The following is a 21,297-nucleotide window of genomic DNA, read 5'->3' on the forward strand; positions in this document are numbered from 1 at the left end:
CCCTTTGCCACAGAAGCCTTACTTGTGGTTCTACAGTGGCCAGGAAAAAATTAATTGGAATGGCTTTTTTTTTTTTTTTTTTTTTTTTTTTTGCATGTGCAGCAAAGTTAGTTTCAGAGAGAAAGTACGGCGCCTGTTTTCACTGTAGCAGAAACACTGCAACAATCTGCTCCCTGTGTCCACAGTCAGGCCTCCCTTGACACCCTTCTTTCTAGGGCATAGGGTAGCAAAGTCTTATACACAGTAGATTGTGCCAGGGCCCGCTGACACAACTCTACTCCAAACATGCAGCAGGAGAAAGGAGCAAAGGCTGGCTTATGCTCATGGGCTCACTTTTCTTCTTCTTCTTCTTCTTCTTCTTCTTCTTCTTCTTCTTCTTCTTCTTCTTCTTCTTCTTCTTCTTCTTTTCTTTTGGAAAGCAGATAGTCAGCTCTCAACCTGGAGGAAAAGACAATGCAGTCCAACTTTCTCCAATCTCATCTATGCCTCTGCCCCTCCCAGCTCCATCCAGCTGTGGAAATTTTAGCAAGAGGCCCTCTCTTTGCCTTGAACAAAACTGGCACTTCTTAACCACTGTTCAGAAGGATGCTTTCCCTAAGGGCAGGGTGCACATGGAGAACTGGCTACAAACATGCTCCTTGCCTTGGCATGTAGAAGTGTCAAATGCAGAATCAAATTCAATTATTTTTTCATTTTGAAAATTATTATTTTGTGGTGTTAGGGATTGAATTTAGGACTTCATGCATGTTAGATGAGACCTGTTACCCTGACCTCTATTACCGACTCCCTTTCTACTTTTTCTTTTGCAGTGGGATCTAAATAAATTGCCCAGGCAAGCCTTAATTGTGTGGTCCTCCTGCCTCAGCCTCCGGAATGGGGGGATTACAGGCCTGATCTAGCAGGCATGGCTTACAAATACTTTTCTACTGCTGCTGTTAGTATCATGGTGTTTATAATCATGAGCACTCCACTCTTTCTATTTTAAATTTTAAAATCCGATAAGCCTATTATGCTTTGACATTATTGTCAGTAAACATTAATCTTTTTAGGATTCAAGAACCAATTAAACAATTCTTAATAAAATCAGTTAAAAAAATAAAAACAATGTCATTACAAAAAAAATGAAATCAAGTAAGCATCACCTAAGACAATAATCAATCTTTTTTTTTTTTTTTTTTTAATTTAACCTCATATATTTTTCAGGCTATCCACAGTTAGGAGTGAGTATTCATCAGCAATGCTATCTAATGTCACTTTATATATGTTATCATAATATCCTGCCACAACCAGCTAGAATCTCTGTCCTTGGTGCCTCTGGTTTACAAAGTGTGTTTCCTGACCCAAGTTTCTTTTTCAGGGTCTTCCACTCAGGAGAGCTCCCGTTGGGAGCTATATTCTTTGTTCATTTCTAAACTGAGAGTCATAGGGTTAAACAATATCGACTCAACAAAAAATTTCTCACAAAGCAAGGAGTCAAGTCGAGTCTACGTAATTCCAAAACATGCATATTTGAAGCTGTGCTGTGTGTCCGAGTTAGGGTTACCATGGCTGCGATGAAACACCATGACCAAGCAACTTGGGGAGGAAAAGATTTATTTGGCTTATAATTCCTTATTACTGTTCACCACTGAAGGAAGACAGGACTGGAACTCAGAAAGGGACAGGAACCTGGCATCAGGAGCTGGTGGAGAGGCCATGGAGGGGTACTGCTTACTGGATTTCTCATCATGACTTGCTCAGCCTGCCCTTTGTATAGAACCCAGAACCACCAGCCCACAGATGGCACTATCCACAATGGGCCGGCCCCTCTCACACTGATGTCTGATTACAAAAAATGCCTTACAACCAAATTTTTATGGAGGCATTTTCTCAATTGAGGCTCTCTCCTTGCAGATAACTCTAGCCTGTGTCACATTGACATAAAACTAGGCAGCACACTGTGCTATTACCAAGGATAATTAAAATAAGCTAATAAAAAATGTAGACTACACCACACCAATGCTCAAGTTCTACTTAAGAGTGTCAAAAGAAGTCAGAAAGAATCAAAGCTACTCTGTGATGTGTGAGCGATGAAGTCTTTAGTTCAGTGCTTAGGCCAAGGCAGCCATCCGCAGCCTCCCACCCCGACCCCAACGGGAGCTCTCCTGAGTGGAAGACCCTGAAAAAGAAACTTGGGTCAGGAAACACACTTTGTAAACCAGAGGCACCAAGGACAGAGAAAGTATTTAAGAACTTGAAGGCGGGTGTGGTGGCACAAGCCTTTAATCCCAGCACTTGGGAGACAGAGGCAGGTGGATCACTGTGAGTTCGAGGCCAGCCTAGTCTACAAAGTGAGTCCAGGACAGCCAAGGCTACACAGAGAAACCCTGTCTCAAAAACCAAAAAAAAAAAAAAAAAAAGAACTGGAACTGGAAGAAAAAAAAGTCAATGTTGGTCTAGAAGAGAAAGGAAAACGTGAAAACACACGGGCTAACTGCAGCATCCAGGAAGATGGATTTGAATGGATCAGAAGGACCCTGTATCAACTCCAGAGAAATAGGCCTATTCACACTCAACCAATCCTTAGAATGCTGTAAAAATCAGAGCCAAACATAAAAGTTAAACATTTATTTTTGTTACACTTGTTTACTGGATTGTGTTTCTGTGGTGAGTGAGCATGCCATGGCTCACGTGTGGAGGTCACAGGATGACACGGAGGAGTTGATTCTCACCTGCCACCACTGGGTTTTCAAGCTTGAAGCCAGGCTTTCAGGCCTTGGCTGAAACAGCTCCTCAGCCCCCCACTCCAAAGTTTGTAATTCAAAACTGTTGGCAAATTATGGAAGGTTAAAGAAGATTTCAGAGGAATATAAAACTAGGCTATAAGACAAGCTGTAGGTGCAAGCTGTTTGTGATTCCATTAGCAGGGTAAAAAGAAAACAGCACAAGCCACTCCTGACCCCTAAGCCCATTCTACAGGTTTCTTGTGATATTTTTAACCTTCAAGGAATGTGGAATGGATCCTTTAAGAAAAGGAACAGTTAAAGAACCTCATTATGAACTACAAATAATTATAAGTGCTCCTACAAGTCTTAAAAGACAAGAAAAAGCCTTCAGTATTCTGACTAAATATTGAAATACTATTTACCCAGCATTTGCATTGATTTTTTTTTTATTCTTTTTTTTTTTTTTTTTTTTAGCTTTGCATCAAAAAGACAATCTGGACTTATGGACATATAAGAGACTAGAAGATTTCATTTTCCACTTAATAAACTGACTTTCTTCCCCACTGTAGGTGCTGGAAACCATCATGAACCTCAGGACACAATTCCAAACGGGAATGGTCACTTCATTACGAGTGGCCTTCAAGCAAAGTACTGTGGCAGCCAAATTCCTGGTCTCCAGATTTGTGAGTTTGTTTCCTTTTTTTATTCACAACTCTTTATTTAAGGATCGCTTCTGGGCTTTTGCACACTTAACCTTTAAACTCAAAGACAGTATGTGATTACAGAACACAGGAAACTTCACATTCAGACATGGGGGCTAAATTCCTTTTCAAAGGAATCTGATATTTATAACCAAATTAGGACCATATTGAATATAATAAATTAACTGCTGAATTAGCAGAAAGAAAATGCTCTATTTGTTTGTACTTTGGTGGCTAGGCATCCTTTAGACAGTCCCAGAAACTCTTAAGCAATGATAAATCCTACAATATTCAAAATTACTTGATACCAGCTTCCTCTGACCTGGATGTTCAATACTATTTATGCAAGTTTTCATCATAACAAACTACAACACAACAAAACTTCATGCATTATTTCATTTAACTGTTAACAACACCCTGAGGGATAGGTGCAGTCAGTGCACCCACGGAGACAAAGACACAAGCTTAAAGTAGATTGCTTGTCATCACAAAGAGACAGATAGACACTTGAACTTCACCATCATAACCATGACATGGACAGACCTGCTTAATCATTTTTAAGTAACTTCAACCAGCCCACATGTTAATAAGTAAAAAATGAAAACGTATCTCAATATCAAACCTGAATTGTTTGTCAACTGCCTCACATGTCTGCTTTTGCCAGAGTAAATCAACAAGTTCCATGGCCACATTTCAATAAGGATATGTAGTGCATAGTTAGTGCACTATCTGGATTTAGGAAGAGCAGTTACTTGATTTCACATGGAGATCGTTTTCCTAATTGTACATCTGCCATGTGTTTCAATGTGCTTGCTACATAAATGGTTTACAAATTGTTAAGTTTTATGGATCTTTAGAAAAAAAAATAATAGCATAACAAAGTTTTTACAAGTACAGGAATTCTACATTAAAATAACACTTTATTCCTTTGTCCTGAAAGAACGAATTTTAAAAAACACATTTAAAATCAAGTATTAGATATGCAAATATGTGTTCAGATCAGAGATACCAAAATTATTCAGATGATTAATTATTCATCATAAAATGTCAATTAATAATTATGAAGCTTAAAAGGCATCTTTCTAATGCATCTTTATTTTTCTTGGCCTAAAAATAAGGGCATAATGTACATGTTCAATTGACTTGTAACAAGTTTTAAAAATTCAACAAAGTAAACAAATTGTAAGCAAGAGCAAGCTCTGATTTCCTAATAAGAGAGCTCCAAATGTGTTCACATGTAGGAAAGAACAATAACTATAATCATCATTAAAGTTCTAAGTGTAGCCAATTCGTGACACATGGCACCTCATGTCCACTCACCTGCTAGGAAATGGGCAGCAAGCTGGCCGGGAAAACGACTCACATACCCAAGTTGCGCATCTGCTTATCAGAACAGATAACAGGCTGCTTCTCCCTGAATTCATCAGTCCGTGTTGAGGGCCAGACAGACTGCTTTGAGAGTTTTTTTTTTTCCTTTTTACACTTTCTAATAATCATGAAAAGAAAACCAGTGGTTTCTTGATTTTTTACCTACTATAATTTCTAAAGTCTAATAAGCATGATTAAAATAATTTCTTTATAAGTAGGAACAGTTTGCATATTGCCTTAATTATAGTGATTCTCCCTGTGTCAAATATTTTCGTATTTTTCCAGGAAGATTATATCTTTAAAAAAATTATCTGTCAGAGATCATATAATAATAAAAGCAATAAGCTGTTACAGTCACTGACATATTCATTTATTTTCATTATTATTTTACTTTTTATTGACACCTGGCGAACTTGTCTCTTAAGACCCAGGAGTTATTTTAGCCAGGGTGTCCCTGACCTCCTGCTGGTAGATTAATTGTATATTAAACACTGTTTTGAAAACGAGATGGTAAATCTGGACATATAAAGTAGACAACCAAAAAAATTTACAAAGAAGGTAAGTTGGGAGAAACGAGATTGCAAAAGAAATCTAGGAAGAATAGAGAATGTAGAAAATGCAATTACGACAGAATTGCAAGAAAATATGGATAAAGGGCAGGGAAGGCTGAAAGGAGGGCAAGAGGAAAGGAAGGAGGGAGATTCGGGTTTCCAATCCCCTGGCGAGGCAGTTGGCGTCCGCACCCTTAATGCCTAGCCTTCCAAGTTGAGGCGAAAGCCACCTCCTCTGGCCTGCGTCGCATCTAACTTGCAGCAAGTTTTCTGGTGACTCCTCCAGAGCCCCTTTTCTTCCACCACCACCCCCCTTTTGTGAGATTGACAATCGCGTGAAGGAGGCTTTTCCAGGCACAGGCTTTCTCATGATAATCAGCCCCCTGCATCACCTCCGGGCCGCCGCTGCTTCCTCGCGGAGCGGGGCTCGCGGACCCGGGGGACCGGAAACAGGGCGGCGGGCGGGGAGCAGGCCGGCGAGCCAGGTCAGCTGACCGGGAGCGGGGCGGGGGTCGCGCGGTGCCAGGGCGGGGTCGGGTGTGTGCCGAGGAGGGCGGCGGGCCGGCGAGCCCCCCACGTGCTCCGGGACTGACGGAGGGAGCGAAGTTCGCAGCGGGGGGAGGGGGCTGAGCGCGCCGGGGATGGGGAACTGCGAGCAGACCTGCTTTGCATCAATAAATTAAGATGCTCATTTGAGTCCTGAAGTTTGCTGGTTCCTGTCAGTAGAGACGTTGGCAAACACCCCAAAGACGCGATACAGCCTTTACTTCAAATAAAATAGGAAAATAAAATCCTCAGCTGGCCGCCCCGCTGGGGCCAGGTGACGTGCGAGATTCCACAGCCTGCGGGTCTCGCAGCAGGGAGGTGAGGGACGGTCTCCGACTCTCCGGTCCTGTTTTGGTTTTGTTTGAAAGGGCTTCTCTGTGATGCTCCCGATTTTTTTTTTTTTTTTTTTTTTAAATAGGCTTTCTCCTCCTATCTTGGGCTCAACTCCGAATGGACTGGATTGCGAGTTTGCATGTGAGGAAACCGTTTGGTTTTGCTCAGACCCCACCGTGCCCACACACACCTAATCCAGAGGTCTTAGGTATCAACCTTTGCTCGCAACTCTAAAAGTAGTTACCCACCTCCTGCATAGCAATACATTGTTGAAATAATTCCTTTAGATGAAAGATCAGTTCCATTTCTAAACCAGAAAAGGGTCCTCTTTTTTTCCCCCACATGGTACAAAATAAACACAATTTGCTTTTTTGGGGGAAAAAATCGTTAGCTGTGGCCACATTCGAATGCTTTCTTCCGCGTGTGTGTTCAAGGGCAGAAACGTACCTCTTTGGGCCTCTGGGCCAGCTAGAGGAGTGGGGGCGGGGGAGCGGCTGTGAAAGTTGAGGAAATTGACAGACTGAGAGGTGAAAGGGGGGACAGGCTCCGGGTCCCGCTGCCGGGAATTGGAAAACAAAAGGGTGTCCTCCTCACCCTGCCGGGGGTGGGGTGTGTGTGGGGGATCCTGAGGAGAGCAGTTGGCTTTACCCAAGGAACGCCTGAAGAATTATTTTCCTCCCCAATGTCCATGTCAATGTTATTTCACATTTGCATGTATCTGTTGTTTTAATCCCCTTCCCTTGCGCTAATCTTGAAGTGGATTATTAACGGGGAAAACAGCCCGAAAAGAAGCTCGCCCTTCCTTCGCAGGACTTATTTTTGCTGCTGCGTGAGAAGCCTCAGAGCCGTCCCTGGTCCCCTCTGGACTTTTCATCCTGTGCTCCTGTATTATGTGGATCCCACGGTCCCCATTGTCCCTGACCTGGCCCTGGGACTGAGGGAGTGTTCCGAACAAATTTATATTCCAGCTTCCTCTGATCCCACTGCCTCTGCGATGGTGGGAACACTCTCGGTCAAAAGCTTGGGGAGGGGCGTGACAGGCAAGGGTAGTGGGCAACCTAGCCCGGCGCTCAGCCCTAGCGATCTTTTCTGTGCCACCACCCAAACGTCCACCTTCAAGTGGACCTAGAAAATTGAAGTTGGTTTTGTTTTGTTTTGATCTGGTTTTTTTCCCCCCATGCCAAATATATGGGAAAACATGCCGAAACTCGGTGCTAACTATTGGGGGCCGCCTCCTGGCACTAAAGCGATGACTGAGTCTAAGGTAATCAGATAATTAGGTGCTTTTAATAGAAATAGTTAATAGTCTATTTTGTCAGATCTGAAGTAAGAAGACATTTTATATCCATGATAAAGACAGTAGTTTGTTAGCTATTTGTTCGACTTGCCCTATAGTCGCATTGTGCCTTTGCACTAATGTGTCTGGGCTAAAAACTGCCAGGGGCTACCTGGGTGCCTGCAGAAGGGTCTTGCCAGTACTCTGTACAACAGGCTCCTCATTCCTCCGCAGTGGGAGAGGAGGGCTTAAAAACACACTTTGGGAGAAAGCTGGTCTCTGATTTTTTTTTTTTTTTTTTTTTAAGGAAAGAGAAGGAAGAAAAAAGGATATGAACAGTAGTGGTAAATCTTAGAGGAGGAAGCTTGATAAATCTTACATATATTTAGTACAGATACAAGATAGTATGAGGAATATAAAACATGGCACCAATTGTTTGATTCATGTTGGAAATCTTTTTTCTTTATTAATAATTCTCGATGGAAAATCTCCACAATCTATAGATCATCCATAGGTATTTTATCTGTGATGGGGGTAAAGGAAAAATTAATTTATCCAATCATTCTCATTGTAAATGCTCAAATTAGGGAAGAGGTGAGTGTGTAACCAACTGTGAAAATCCGCTTTCTTGCACCCTAGAATGAAATCTAGCTGTGGTCATGCTGGGTGGCTATTACCCTCCCCCCACCACCACCACTGAAAAATAAACATGCAAAATACAAAGCCCTGTAGCTCTGGGAGTGTGGATGTGGCAGCCCCTGTGGTGGCTTTCCCCTCCTTTGAGTGCAATCGCCAGTGACTCCTGCATTCAAAGTCTTGCTGTAGGCACACATTCAAAGCACAGTTCAAAGCAGTTTATCTTAATATGAGTAAAAGCCTAGTGTTGGATCAGGGTATTATTTGTTTCAGGTTTCTTCAGACTGAAAACAGGAGACTATGACATATTTGACAGTATTAAAGCAGAAAAAACTGATAAGACGCAGCTGCTTGGCCCTCTGCACACACCTCCACCTTTTACCTTTACAGGAGGAGCCCACAGGCTCTGGGATTGGGCATTTATCTGTGCTCTCAGGGCCTTAAATAATTTCACTATTTAAAATAATGGGGGGGGGCGTCTCCTAGTATTTTAAGAAATTGAGCCTTAGCTGTTGAGGCAAAGCAGTTTCTTCCTTTTCCAATGCATACAGAGCAATCCTCATATTTGGCTGTCTTTATTTACTTCTACATTAGTTCCAATTATGTGCAGTGTAAACCAGCTTTTTGATTAACAAAACAGCAGAGCATTGGTTAAGAACACTTAAACTTCAAAAAAAATTCCCCTGGGAAGTGGGCTCTGAATTGGTTAATAATGTGCAGTACTTGCTAAATTGCTGACTTCCAGATGTGGAAAATATCTTTCTTGTTTAGGACCTATGTAACCTGATTGGATTACGACAGAAGCGTCACGTTGGAAGCTTTTGAGTGATTATTTAATTAACCATACAGTAGAAAGCTGTATTCTCCAGGAAATCCCTTCCATATTTGCATAGCCAATCCCTTCAGAGCAAAGGTGGAGTCTTTTCTTTTTAATTTTACTTTAATTGCAATATCAAAAAATATGTACTTCAAAACTTAGACCCCACACAGTATAATGTCACCCTCTTTTTTTTTTTTCTTTTTCTTTTTCTTTTGTCTTAAGCCCCTCTGGCCTTCTTCCTTTTTCCTCCAGTCCCCGACCCCTCACTGTGTAGTGTGGTCTGCCTGAAGTATAGAGAGATCCAGAGACTGGCCAACACAGTGTTGCTCTATGTAAATCTAGAAACCTTTTATTTAAAAGTCAAAGTACTTTTAATATAGGAATCCAATACAGAAAAGCTCTCTCTCTCTCTCTCTCTCTCTCTCTCTCTCTCTCTCTCTCTCTCTCTCTCTCTCTCACACACACACACACACACACACACACACACACACACACACACACAAACATCCTAAGATGCAGGACACAAGTAGCATTTTCCTTCCCTAGGTCTGGCATCTTAAAAAAAAAAAAAAAAAAAATGTAAGAAGAGAAAGGGCAAGAATTTAGTTCCAAAAACAGTGCTTGAGGTATACATACACCTTGATGTGCACCTCAAGCCTAGTCACCAGAGATATCTGTGTAAAAAAAGAGATCTGTACGGAAGACCCAAGATCTTTCCCTTTAACTTTCGCCCCTCGGAGTTCTCCAGTTCTGTGAATGGTGTGCACCGTTTTCCGCCCAGTACTCTGCAGGATTTAGTGATGAGGATAATGATGCCAAAGACTTGACGCGGGGGGGGGGGGGGGGGGGGGGGCGGTGAGGCGTGAGAAGGGAGGGAGGGAGGGAGAGAGGAAGGGAGGGAGGTGGAATTTCATTTCTTCCACTAAAGCGTTTGCGGAGACTTCAAGGTATAATCTATCCCAGATCCTTTCCCAGAGAGAAACTTGGCGATCACGTTTTCACATGATGCTCACGCTCAGGGCGCTTCAATTATCCCTCCCCACAAAGATAGGTGGCGCGTGTTTCAGGGTCTCTCTTCTCTCCCCTACAGAAAAGAAAAAGAAAAAAATGTCATTAGAAGAGGCGTAACACGTCAGTCCGTCCCCAGGTTTGTGTTTCCTGGAGTGGCCGAAAAGAGATCAGTTCTAACCTGCTCGGCAGGAATAACGGTCCTGCCTCCCGACACTCTTGGCGAGGTTTTGTTCAGTTTGCTCCGGGAGCTGTTTCTTCGTCTCCACCTTTTTCTCCCCCACACTTCGCGGCTTCTTCATGCTTTTTCTTCTCACCATTTCTGGCCAAAACTACAAACAAGACTTCGCAGGTAGGTTTCCCTCCCCCCTCTTTTCCCTTCTTTTTAATCCCTTTTTTAAAAGGGGGGACTTTGCCTGTCCCCCATCCTCCTTTTCTAATTTTCTTATTTTGAGTGGGGATGTTAGTCTAAAGTGACCCGGGTGTCTGGTGGGCAGGAATTTCAGGTGGTTTTTAGCTCCTTAGTGGCAGGCTTTTCCCAAGAGTGGCTTCTTTGCTTTCTCCTGCCATCTCTTACTCTCTCTCTCTTTCCTTTCCCCTCCTTCTCCCCCTCCCCCAATAATTTGCCCTGTACCTGTCCATTCAGGTAACCAAAGGTGCTTTTTGCTACGTAGCCTAGGAAAAGTTTTGTTGAGAACTGTATGGTTGGGGTAAAAACTCATCAAGTGGAGAGCAGCTTCTGCTTTGTTTTCACACCGAGTTCCAATTCATTATATCCAGCAATTAAAACTTGGCAAATACCTGTTAATAATTATAAAACTTATTCGAGACAGACCTACCAAATTCGGGAGCAAATCTTTCTCTTAGACATGGCAGTCTAACCTTTCCCACCGGAGAAAGCTGTTTTCTAAGCAGAAACTTGCCTGTTTTTGTCTGCTTAGCGAGTTTCATTTCTTTATTTCATTCTTTGTGTGCGTGTGTGTGAGTGTGTGTGTGTGTGTGTGTGTGTGTGTGTGTGTGTGAAGTAACACCTCACTTCTGTGATTATAAATAAAGAAGTGAAAGTTCTCTTGGAACTTGAGTCGTTTACCAAAGTGGGGGGGGGGTCACTACAGCTGGGAAGAAAACTGCTGTCAGGGTATCAGTGTTAAAATTGGGGTAACTTTTGAAATTTTATTTTAAATGACCAAGTAATGCACACATAGATTCCATGGATCTCTTTCTCTCTCTCTCTCTCTCTCTCTCTCTCTCTCTCTCTCTCTCTCTCTCTCTCTCTCTCTCTCTCTCTCTCTCTGTCTCTGTGTGTGTGTGTGTGTGACACACACACACACACACACACACACACACACACACACCATTCCAGACTTTGGGACTGAAAAGTTAAAAGAGAAAGTACAAGATTCACAGCAACAGTGGTGAGCCTGACTAACAGAAATGTGTTTATCTCCCACCTACTTATATGTTTTACATGCTACCCCTATAATGAAGAGGGCAGGATTGCTTACTCCAGAGTTAACTAACATTCATAGATAAAGTTTACAGCACAAATGCCATGTCTTTCCCTCACACACATACTGGTCATAAAACTAGCAACTTACTTTATTAAATATATGTTTTGTATGCAATGGTGTGTAAGTCTCAGCAGAAATACAGACAGGCCAGCAGCTGTTTCATCCCAGAGGCTTATGTGACCATTTCTTTATTTCAGGATCCCCCCCCCCACACACACACACACAACAATTTCAAATTAATGTGACAGACGAGAAATGATGTTTTAATGTGTCAAACTTGAAAGTCTACTCCGTATGCCTAGGTAAATTTAAAGTGCTTTCTACGACACCCACTTCCCCTTCTCTCTGCCCCCCCCCCTTCACCCCCGCTCAGCAAATGTGCGGAAACTGATACTGACTTTCCAGGTTTTCCGCAAAGCTTGTAGCACTGGAGACAATAGGTGCAGGGTGTAGGGACTGGGCGTGCTGGGCGGCAGAGAAAGGGTTAATGGCCCTTGTGTTACAGTTTGCATCTGTTACATCTTTTATAGCCCGCTGTTTAAACTAATCCTCGAGGCACTGCATCTTCCCACCCCGCGGAGTTTCAGGGTTCTCCTCTTCTCCGGCCTGCTTCCGAGGTTCCCCTTCTCCAAGTTTTGACAGTTTCAGCTGAAAAAAAAAATAATAATAATGCAGCGCCTCCCTCGATTTTTAGGTACAAAAGTTTCGAAGCCAAAAAGGATATGATCATTTAGAAACAATTTAAAAGTGTTACCATAGTGGCCATGGACTTTCTCTTTCCCTTCTTGAGAGGAAAAAAAAAAATTCTACTGGAAGAATTTAAGGAAATCAGTGTGGGGGAACATGTGGGGGGGGGGGGGGCTTAAGTAAATATTGTCCAAGTGGTGGGGTTGACGCAGGAACAGTGTCCAAAGAGCCTTATAATTATATTTCTTTTGCCGGGTAAAATGGGAAATCTTAATTTGGGGGCGGAGGGTGTAGGGGGAAAAAGACAGTGCCTCGATAAACTCCAAAGGGGAGGGGAGGGGTCGCGGGGCGAGTGGGCTTCCTGTAATTACAATTATCAATTTACCCGAGTGTGCTTCATCCAAGGGCTGTTTTGCGTTGTTTGTTACTTTTTTTCCTCTTGGGAATGGGGAGGTAGGTGGAGGGATGAGAAAAGATGAGAGCGAAAGACCCCCTCTCCAAGTTCCCGAGCCCGGCTGAGGACTTTTCCGAGGTAGGGGTCCGCCTAGTCTTGAGTCAAGCAGTCTTACTGTACCGCCGTGTGCATTCCCTCATACGGTCAGGAGTTATGACTCATTTTGAAGATGTAATTCTTGTCTCTGATCCCCTCGCGAGTGCAACACACCAAACAGTAACAACACAAAGCGCCTCGGGGCCAAGGCTGGGGGTGGGGGGCGGGGAGGGGGGCCTCCGAAGTTTCGCTTTGGCCCTGGGGGCGCGGATGGGTGCTCACCGGGGCCCTGGCCCGGCTCCCCTGGGCGGCCCGCGCGCGTTTCAATGGGCGCGGGCGATGCCCACATTGTCGCTGTGTTTGGTTGCTAGATCGAGCCTGCGTGCTGCCGAAGCAGGGCGCCGAGTCCATGCGAACTGCCATCTGATCCGCTCTTATCAATGAAGCAGCCGATCATGGCGGATGGCCCCCGGTGCAAGAGGCGCAAACAAGCCAATCCCAGGAGGAAAAACGGTAAGAAGAGGCCCGAACCAAACTTTTCCGGGCCACTCCACGGCCGGAGACCGGGGGGAAGGGGGGGTGAGGGAGAAGGAAGCCGGCAGCGGCGCCTGGGGCTCGCGAGCGAACCTCCCTCGGCGGCCAGCGCCGGAGCCCCACGCGCGGCCGCTGCACCGTAGGGGGGGAGTTGAGCAAGTGCGGGGCCAAGTGAGCGCCGGACGCCGTGCGGGGGGACTCCGAGCGCCGCAGAGCGGACCTGCGCCCCACGCCCCAGCCCCGGCACCCCCGCTGCCTCCGCCCGCTGGGCTCCCCGGCCCGCAGGTCCCCGGCCCGCGGCGGGCGAGGGAAGGGCGGGGGCTCCGGCGCTTGGGCGCGCTCGACTTCGGTGCGAGGGTGGCAGAAGGGCGGTGAGGGTTAGGGAGGGGACCCGAGGCTGCTTCTCCTCCAGCCTCAAAGTTTCTTGCCGGAGTCGCCTGGCTGCCTCTCTGTGCGTCAAGTAACGGTCCGCGGGCAGCGGGCCCTGGCCAAACGCGGGGAACCAAGGGCAGAAGGGAAGCGGCCGGGAGCGGCGAGCGAGAGACCCGGCTCCTCTTTAGCAGGCTCAGGCCCCGCTCCGGGCCAGAAAGTAGGGTGAAAACAGACTTTTCCCCGGGGCAGTTGCTACAGGGCCAGGAGGACCCCGGGAGGAGCCCGTTATCCAGGCTAAGTCAGGAAGGAGGAAAGAGATGGGGGTGCAAAGGGACACGCAAACCAGGGGTGGCAGATTAAAGGGGTGTGTATGTGAAAGTTTAGGTCCATTTTGGAGAGACTGTGGAAGTGAGTGGTGAGAGAAAGAGGGAGAGAGAGAGAGAGAGAGAGAGAGAGAGAGAGAGAGAGAGAGGAGATGCGGGAGAGAGAGAGAGAGAGAGAGAGAGAGAGAGAGAGAGGGAGGGAGGGAGGGAGGGAGAGGGGGAGGGAGGGAGACCCTAGGTATTACCCCCAAACAAAATCGTGGGAATAAAAAAAGTGATTGGCAAGTGCGCGGAAGGAGCTTGGGGGAGGGGAAAGAGTTGGGGGACGACAGAGGGTGCAGGGGGTGGGTGCTGACGGAGGATACTGAGATTTAAAAGAAAAAAATGGAAAGAAACGGGGGGGTGGAAGCCCCTCAAAACAAACAAGCGATCCAGCCGCAACAGCCCAGAATCGGAAAGGAAACTTCACTCTGCTTTCGCTCTCAGCCCGCTCACTGGGCGCGGGCGGTGTAGACGCTCGGGAGCTGGGCACTAGTGTGATAGCACACACCCTGGGTCTCGCAGTCCTAGCCTGCGCCTGGCGGGTACTGCCCGGACCCACTTGGAACAACTTTCCGCTAGAGAGGACAATTATGCGCTCCCCTAGCCTGTCTCAATGCTGCTCCGCGTGCAGAGAGGGGGGCGGTTGCAGTGTGGGAGTTTAGGGTGCTGGAGGGAGTACAATTCAAAGAAGACTAAAAGATTGTGGTTAGAAACAAATAATCTCTCGCTCTCTCCTCCCGTCTCTTTGCGTGTGTGTGTGTGTGTGTGTGTGTGTGTGTGTGTGTGTGTGTGTGTGTCCCTTTTGCTTGTGGAGGTGGGGAGCTATATGGGGGAGTGATAGAGGAATTTTAGTCAAAAACTGTTCTTTATGTTACCCTGTCTTTCCTCTTTGTGCTGTCTTTGATCTGTTTGCTTGGCTTGGTATTACAAAAAACAAGGACAATAATATATTCCAAGCTGGTCCCCAAGATTCGGTTCAGGCTGACGCTTTTTAAGTGTGTGCGTGTGTGTCTCTCTTTTAATTTAATTTTTTTCTTCATTGCTGCCTGGCATTATTTAAGGTGGTCCTTACACAGGAGACCTCCCCTTCTCCATCTCTGGGTAATTTAGTAGACACTAAAATTACATCCAATGTTCCCCCTCTCCTCTCTCGTGTTTCCTCTGTTCCCTTTATTAAATGTTAGTTATTGATTTTCTAAAATCAATGTCTGTTGTGGGGCTTCCCCCTTTACAAGTATCTAAAGCACATTGCTGATCATCTGGATAACAAAAGCTTTGTGTCATGAAGCTCCCCCCCCCTTTCTCTCTCCCAAACAGTGAGAGAGAGAGAGAGAGAGAGAGAGAGGGAGAGAGAGAGAGAGAGAGAGAGAGAGAGAGAGAGAGAGAGAGAGAGAGAGAGAGAGAGAGAGAAAGAAGTATTCTTTTGCAGTAAAGACTATCTGAAGTGTTTGTTTCTTCTTGTTCTTCCTCCTTCCACTCCTTTCATGATTTTGCTGTGAAATACCAACTTGGCTCCAGCAGTGAGGTCAGGCAACAGCCTAGTTTGGGGACTGGGAGAGATCCTGGCTCCCTGAAAACTCCGGTGGTGGCACAGACTACTGGGGCCTCACAGGTAACACTGTGGACCAGGGAGGGGTGTGGTCAGGGACAGCAACCATTTCCCCTATGACCAGCCGTTAATTTGGAACAAACTTCCATACTCTGAAGCAGATAAAGTTGAACTTCAATTTTTTAAGCATGTATCCCGAACCCTAAACACTCAACAGCTTCTCTGACTTTGACTGTTACCTGTCTCCTTTTCCAAAGGCTGTGAGAAAACATGCTGTAAAGTGGGGACTTGTCAGTGTTTTGACTAGGTTTAATCTGACTTAGCAGTGTCCAAGTCTGGAAAAACAGGTAAAAGAGCCAACCCCATCATTCTTTTTCATTTTCTTTCTCATCAAATACATACTCAATGCCTTTTCCTATGGGAATTGCCAGACTTATCTGAACTGAGTGGATTTTTCTTCTTTCCTGGATTCATGGAAAAGATGCCACTTTTGAGCTTTTGTCTTTGCTGATAACACTAAATATGATGATGCTTATCAACATCATATAGAAATTCCTGGAAAGGAATAACTGCAACCATAACCATAGAAGCTGTAAAGGGAGAAAACACCCGAGACCTAGAATGGCACTGTATATAATTTTAATTAAGCCAACGGTGTGTGTATGTATAACAGGCAAAGCAGTCCCTGTGTATTTGAAAGATTGGTCAAATGTTGGAAGATGATGATGTGTAGTATTGTTTTTTTAAGTCTAGGAAAAGGAGGCAGACCAGAGTACATAAGCATGAAAGAAAGAAACAATCTAATAATAATAATAATAATAATAATCCAACCTCCCATATTCTCAGGCCGGAAGATGACTAGCGAAGACAGTGACAGGACCAAGTCAAGCCATGGCTAGTAGTTCCTCTCCTTTTACCCATAGGGAAAGCAGGAAATCTCTTTCTAGTGAGGAAAGGGGAGGTAAGGTTAAGGGAAGGAGGCAAAAAGCAAATAGCCAGCAGACAAGAATGTGTGTAGGTTTCAAGAAAGTTCAGTCAGATGATCCTCAGCCGCCTGACTCACTTTGAAACACTTTCACTAAAGGCTAGAGAGGAGGGGGAAGGCCAGACCCCCCTTTTATGGCCCTCTGATTATACCCCACTATCTCTACATAGCCTTAGAGGCAAGAATGAGCACTCCAGGATGGCAAGACCCCACTGCAGTCTGCCACCACTTACAGCTGGTTTTGTAACTTGCAAAGTTTGTTGCTTTCACCCCTGATCTAGGCAGCAGGTCCTGGGGTGCTCCTGTTTCCTCCTTGATTAGTGACCATCTGTGAGGAGGGGCCTGCCTCCCCAGTTCCCACCATCAGCCTCTGGAAAATCACAGAGACACATGCACATTTTAACAAAAATGAAATTGCTAGGCTGCATGGTCTTTCAGAGAACGAAGTGAAGTTGTCTTTTTTAAGGGAAAACTGAATGAGGAAGAGAGTAGAAGGAAATGAAAGAAGGAAGGAAAAGTTAGTTTGATTTTGCTTCAAAGTTTCTACTGAAAGGTTTGGGTGCTGTGGGCTAGAGGAGCAGGGGTTGGAGAGGGCAGTTTTAAACCAAACGACGTTTGCTCTGTGATTTTCAGTTTGTAAAGAAAAGTACTCAAGTTGAATGTCTTTGAACGTCTCGTCTCGGGGAGAAGCAATCAGATGAGCAGAAATGGTTATCCCTGCTTAAAAGACACCTTCCCTCCTTTCTACTTCTTTAAAGGGAGTGGAGGTGCTGTTAGTGATGCTGAGAGGCACTGAGGGATGGAGAAGTTGATCCCATTGCAGAGGTGCTTAAAGAGAAAGAAAGGGGACTGCAATCAACTCTTCTCAGAGTGAGGCTTCCACCCCCCTCTCTCAGAGGTGAAGATGGGATGGGCTACTGGGAGTGAGAGACCCTCTGTCTGCCTATACACTTCGAATCAGGATAGTGTCCTTCAGGTTACAATTGGTCACAACCTATCTATCTTTGTAAAGGGTGGAAATCTTTGGCAAGTCGCTTTCCTAAAGTTGATGAGCTGTTGCAGGGAACCCGGTTCCCTCCTTTGAATGCACTCAGGCTGTGTGTGTGGCAGGTATCAGTTCTGAGGGTGCTCCAGAGAGATCCGTCGCCGTCCTGTTCTGTCTGTGGAGACACTGCACACACAAGGCTGGGAGCTATGTATCTAGACTGATCTATTTGCTTTATTTTGGTTTGGAAAAACTAAGCCAACTGGGGTAGACACGTGCTTTGCTTCGCAGCAGCAGCAGCAGAGCCAGCAGCCAGCCTGGTGGCATCCTTGCTGTGGTGGTCCAGCAGGGATAGGGGTGGGCTTCAGGTTTTTAAACTTTGTAAAGTTGCTCTGTCGTCAAGTAAAAATGATTTCACGTCTTTTAGCGTTTATTTTCAAATGTGGAGGAAGGCTAGCCTGCAGTTCCCTGCCAAAGTGCTCTGTCACAGGTTTCGCATTCTTCCCTTCACCCTCTCTTAATTTGCTTAAAGAAAACTACAAGACGCTGTTCAAGACTCTAATGCCATATTTTCCTGGGGTAGGGGGGCAGTGTGTGCTTCCCCCTGAAGGTAGGAAATAAGGCTGCTGCCAGCTTTCTAACAGGGCTGTGATTATCCCGGGGTGGGGGTGGGGGTGGGGGTGGGGGCTTCTTTTCCTTACAACTCTCTTTGTCATCTGCATTCTTCCAAGGCTCTGAAGGTGCATTTTCTCTATGTGAAAGGAGATTCTTTGTCCTATTCCTCTTCAGCACCGTGGCTTCCCAAGGTAGACACTATTTTGTGCCTGTCACAGAGAGAGGGAGTGCAGGTTTGCAATGCTCACAGACAATTGATTGTCTGCGCTAATGTGTTTCATTTACATGTTTATAACGTCAATGGTGCTGGGTGTCCACTGTACCATTCATTCCCGCATTCCCACAAGGGGGCAATTGTCTGAATGGCCAAGTCAGACACCTTTTTGATTGCTCTTTGCTTGTCTTTTTAGAGCAAAGAGATAAAGGAGGAAAATCTGTGATGCAGAAACACTAGTTGAAAATATACAAAATGTCACCACAAAAGCAGATGTTAACATAAGCCCAAATATGCTTTTTAGCCAAGATGCGAATGTTCAAGAATAGAATTCAGAGCAGAGGGAAGGATGACTTGAAACCAATAAATGCAGCCCCATTTCTTTCTTTCCCTTTCTTTTTAAGCAACCAGAGATAAAATGTGATTTTCCTTTTAATTTTTGAGCCTTGGTACATCCAAGCACCTCCTTGTTGTTAGTGTGTCTGCTGTGATTTGTGAATTTTGTATACATTTATATAGCTCTGTTTGTGCCAACATCATCAGCTTACCACTTGGAAAAAATCGACTGAATGACTATTTGGGCTGTAGGGAGTGTAAACTTTTAAAAGTAAGATCCAAGGATTTCTTCATCAAGGAGTTTTTAAAGGAAAGCGATAGTAGTCACCAGGCTGTGGGAAGCCTTCATAAGCCGTGTGCCAAATACTTTCATCTTGGGCGACAGTTGTGTCAGAGTGAAAGCGTGCAGGAAAAGTGTAACTAGTGATTACAAAGTAAATAAAGGATTTCATTTTAAAGTGTTCTGTGCTGTTTTACTCTCTCTCTCTCTCCCTCTCTCTCTCTCTCTCTCTCTCTCTCTCTCTCTCTCTCTCTCTCTCTCTCTGTGTGTGTGTGTGTGTGTGTGTGTTGTTTCCTGTCAGGATGCTGACAGGAAAAGACATCCATGCATGTGTCTTTTGGAGTTTCTCTCCTGTATATTATACATCTATATAGCCCACATGAGTACACCTGTTTTAAAATATTTCACAGATCGGATGGTGCTTGGCTGGTTCATTTGTGTAATCCCATCATTAGAACTTGGTCTGATTTTGTGTGTGGTCCAGGAGAAGAAAAAAATCCTAACTGTTGTTGGGGGGGGCGCTTTTATAATTTTGTAGCAAATTAGGGGAAAAAGAAATTGCCAGTCAGTGGAAGGAATTTTTTTCTTTTCTTTTCTCCCCCCCCCCCTTCTCTCTCTCTGGGAAGACACACAGTAGCTGCACCGTTAGCTGAACCCCTGACACGGCGGTCTTTTGAATGCCTTAGGTATGATTTCACTTTCGCTCACATCAATGCTGACCTGAATGCCTTTCATATCTGATCCGCTGTGTCTCTCCCAGTAAACATCCCCTGAGGGGAGAACAAAGAAAGAGCTCTTCTTCTTCTTAATCACAATTCAGCCCTTTCACCGCCGGCAGGCTCCATTTGCATTCTGCCACAGAAAGCCAAGATGAAAAGGGAGAGAGAGAGAGAGAGAGAGAGAGAGAGAGAGAGAGAGAGAGAGAGAGAGAGAGAGAGAGGGAGGATAGTGGCTGAGTAAAGTAACTTAGGTGTTTGTGGCTGTTTGTTGGGCCTTCCCCTAGTTACCAGCCTTATATAGTTGGTGCTCAACCTTGCCTGTCCCTCCTGACAGGCATATAGTGTTACAAGATGGCATGTCTGTACTATTCATGGCCACCGCTCCACTTGAGGTAAAAAGTGTAAGTGAGGGATTGAATTCTAGCCCAGAAGCCTGTTAGATTTGGGGTCAGGTGTGCAGACTTCCCGTTCTTGAATACTACTTACAATTTGGCCTTAATAACTATGATTGTTTACCATATGACCTAGGAGGTGAGGGCACCGGAGCATGGGCGGGAAGGGGCGGGCTTGGAGACCCAGCCCTGGTCTGGCTGCAGGGGCTGATGTCTGAACACAGACAAAAAAATCCTCAGAAAACTGGAAAAGACTCCCCCCACCCACCCCAACCCAAACCCTGACTTTTTATGATAATTCATATTTTCAAATGAAAGGGGAAAAAAGCCAAGAAAGAAACTCTCAAATGAGCCAAAAAGGAAAAAAAAAATCTCTGAAAAGAATTTTAGGGGGAAAAGTTGTTCTATTTTAAAAAGCTTTGAGGGCTGTAAAGTGCCACGTTTTTCACACCTTCTCCATACTTTTTTTTTTTTTTTCAGATTTTTTTAGTATGTTTAACATTTGTGAGATGACAGCCTTTTTGTATCTCAAACTGGATGCTTCAGGATTTGTAGGGAGGGGCTGGTGGTATTCACGTTTTCTTGACAGAGAAAGTTTGTGCCTAAAGGGCTCCTTCTTGCTGGGAATTGTTTAAACTCTCGTAGGCAGACCTGTCAGGTTTTCCTGTGTTATTTGCCTCCATTTCCAAAATGCAAAAGTAGCATGCAGTTGAAGACACCGGAACAAGACCACGGCAATCGCAGGTCCCTCTCGTGACAACTTTCCAGTACGTTATCTTGCTACCAAACCATCTAGTCTGTTTTTCATTTCTGAAACCACTTTTAAGATACCAACAGTTCTTCCTCAACAATTAGATCACACATATAATGCACACACACGCACGCGCACACACATACATACACACACACACACACACACACACACACACACACACACATACAACTGTAAACTTACAAGCTTTCCAAAAGAAAAAAAAAAAGACTGCTAGGTATTGGGTGACTTTTCCAACACTTATGTGGTATGCTTCACTTATGAGGGCAGCAGGAATGGACACATTAGGAGCTCTACATTGCATGTGACACAGATTCCTAATTCTATCCCCCCCCCCTTTTTTTTCCCAGAAGATTTACAGAATTTACAAAAAGAGATTAGCCGTACACCTTCCACCCCTTCTATCCACCCCCATGACTCAAGCAATGAAGGATTTAGGCAGATTTACTTCAGTAAACACCTTTGGACACTGGGGGGGGGGGGGGGGGGTGGGAGTCTGTTTGCTAAAGGAGGCTTTTGTTAAGTGAGGTACCAGGCAGCTGTGATA

The 21,297-nt window shown here is 45.0% G+C and overlaps 1 protein-coding gene across 4 annotated transcripts in view; it reads left to right on the plus strand.

The window, feature by feature from the left end:
- The first annotated feature begins 5,542 nt into the window (after window positions 1-5,542).
- The window catches only part of Zeb2 (zinc finger E-box binding homeobox 2), a 131,296-nt gene continuing 115,541 nt past the window's right edge, over window positions 5,543-21,297 (plus strand). The window contains exons 1-3 of one of the 4 annotated variants that reach the window (XM_051166633.1): window positions 5,543-5,810; window positions 10,027-10,296; window positions 13,004-13,145. In XM_051166633.1, coding sequence (XP_051022590.1) covers window positions 13,073-13,145 — 73 coding nt within the window. In that variant the 5' untranslated portion in view covers window positions 5,543-5,810; window positions 10,027-10,296; window positions 13,004-13,072. Of the gene's footprint in view, window positions 5,811-9,859; window positions 9,884-10,026; window positions 10,297-12,005; window positions 12,150-12,535; window positions 12,675-13,003; window positions 13,146-21,297 lie in introns of those variants that run through there. The other 3 variants (XM_051166634.1, XM_051166635.1, XM_051166632.1) reach the window with 3 other exon arrangements.

The sequence above is a fragment of the Acomys russatus genome, chromosome 24, assembly GCF_903995435.1.
Source record: "Acomys russatus chromosome 24, mAcoRus1.1, whole genome shotgun sequence".
Lineage (NCBI taxonomy): Eukaryota > Metazoa > Chordata > Mammalia > Rodentia > Muridae > Acomys > Acomys russatus.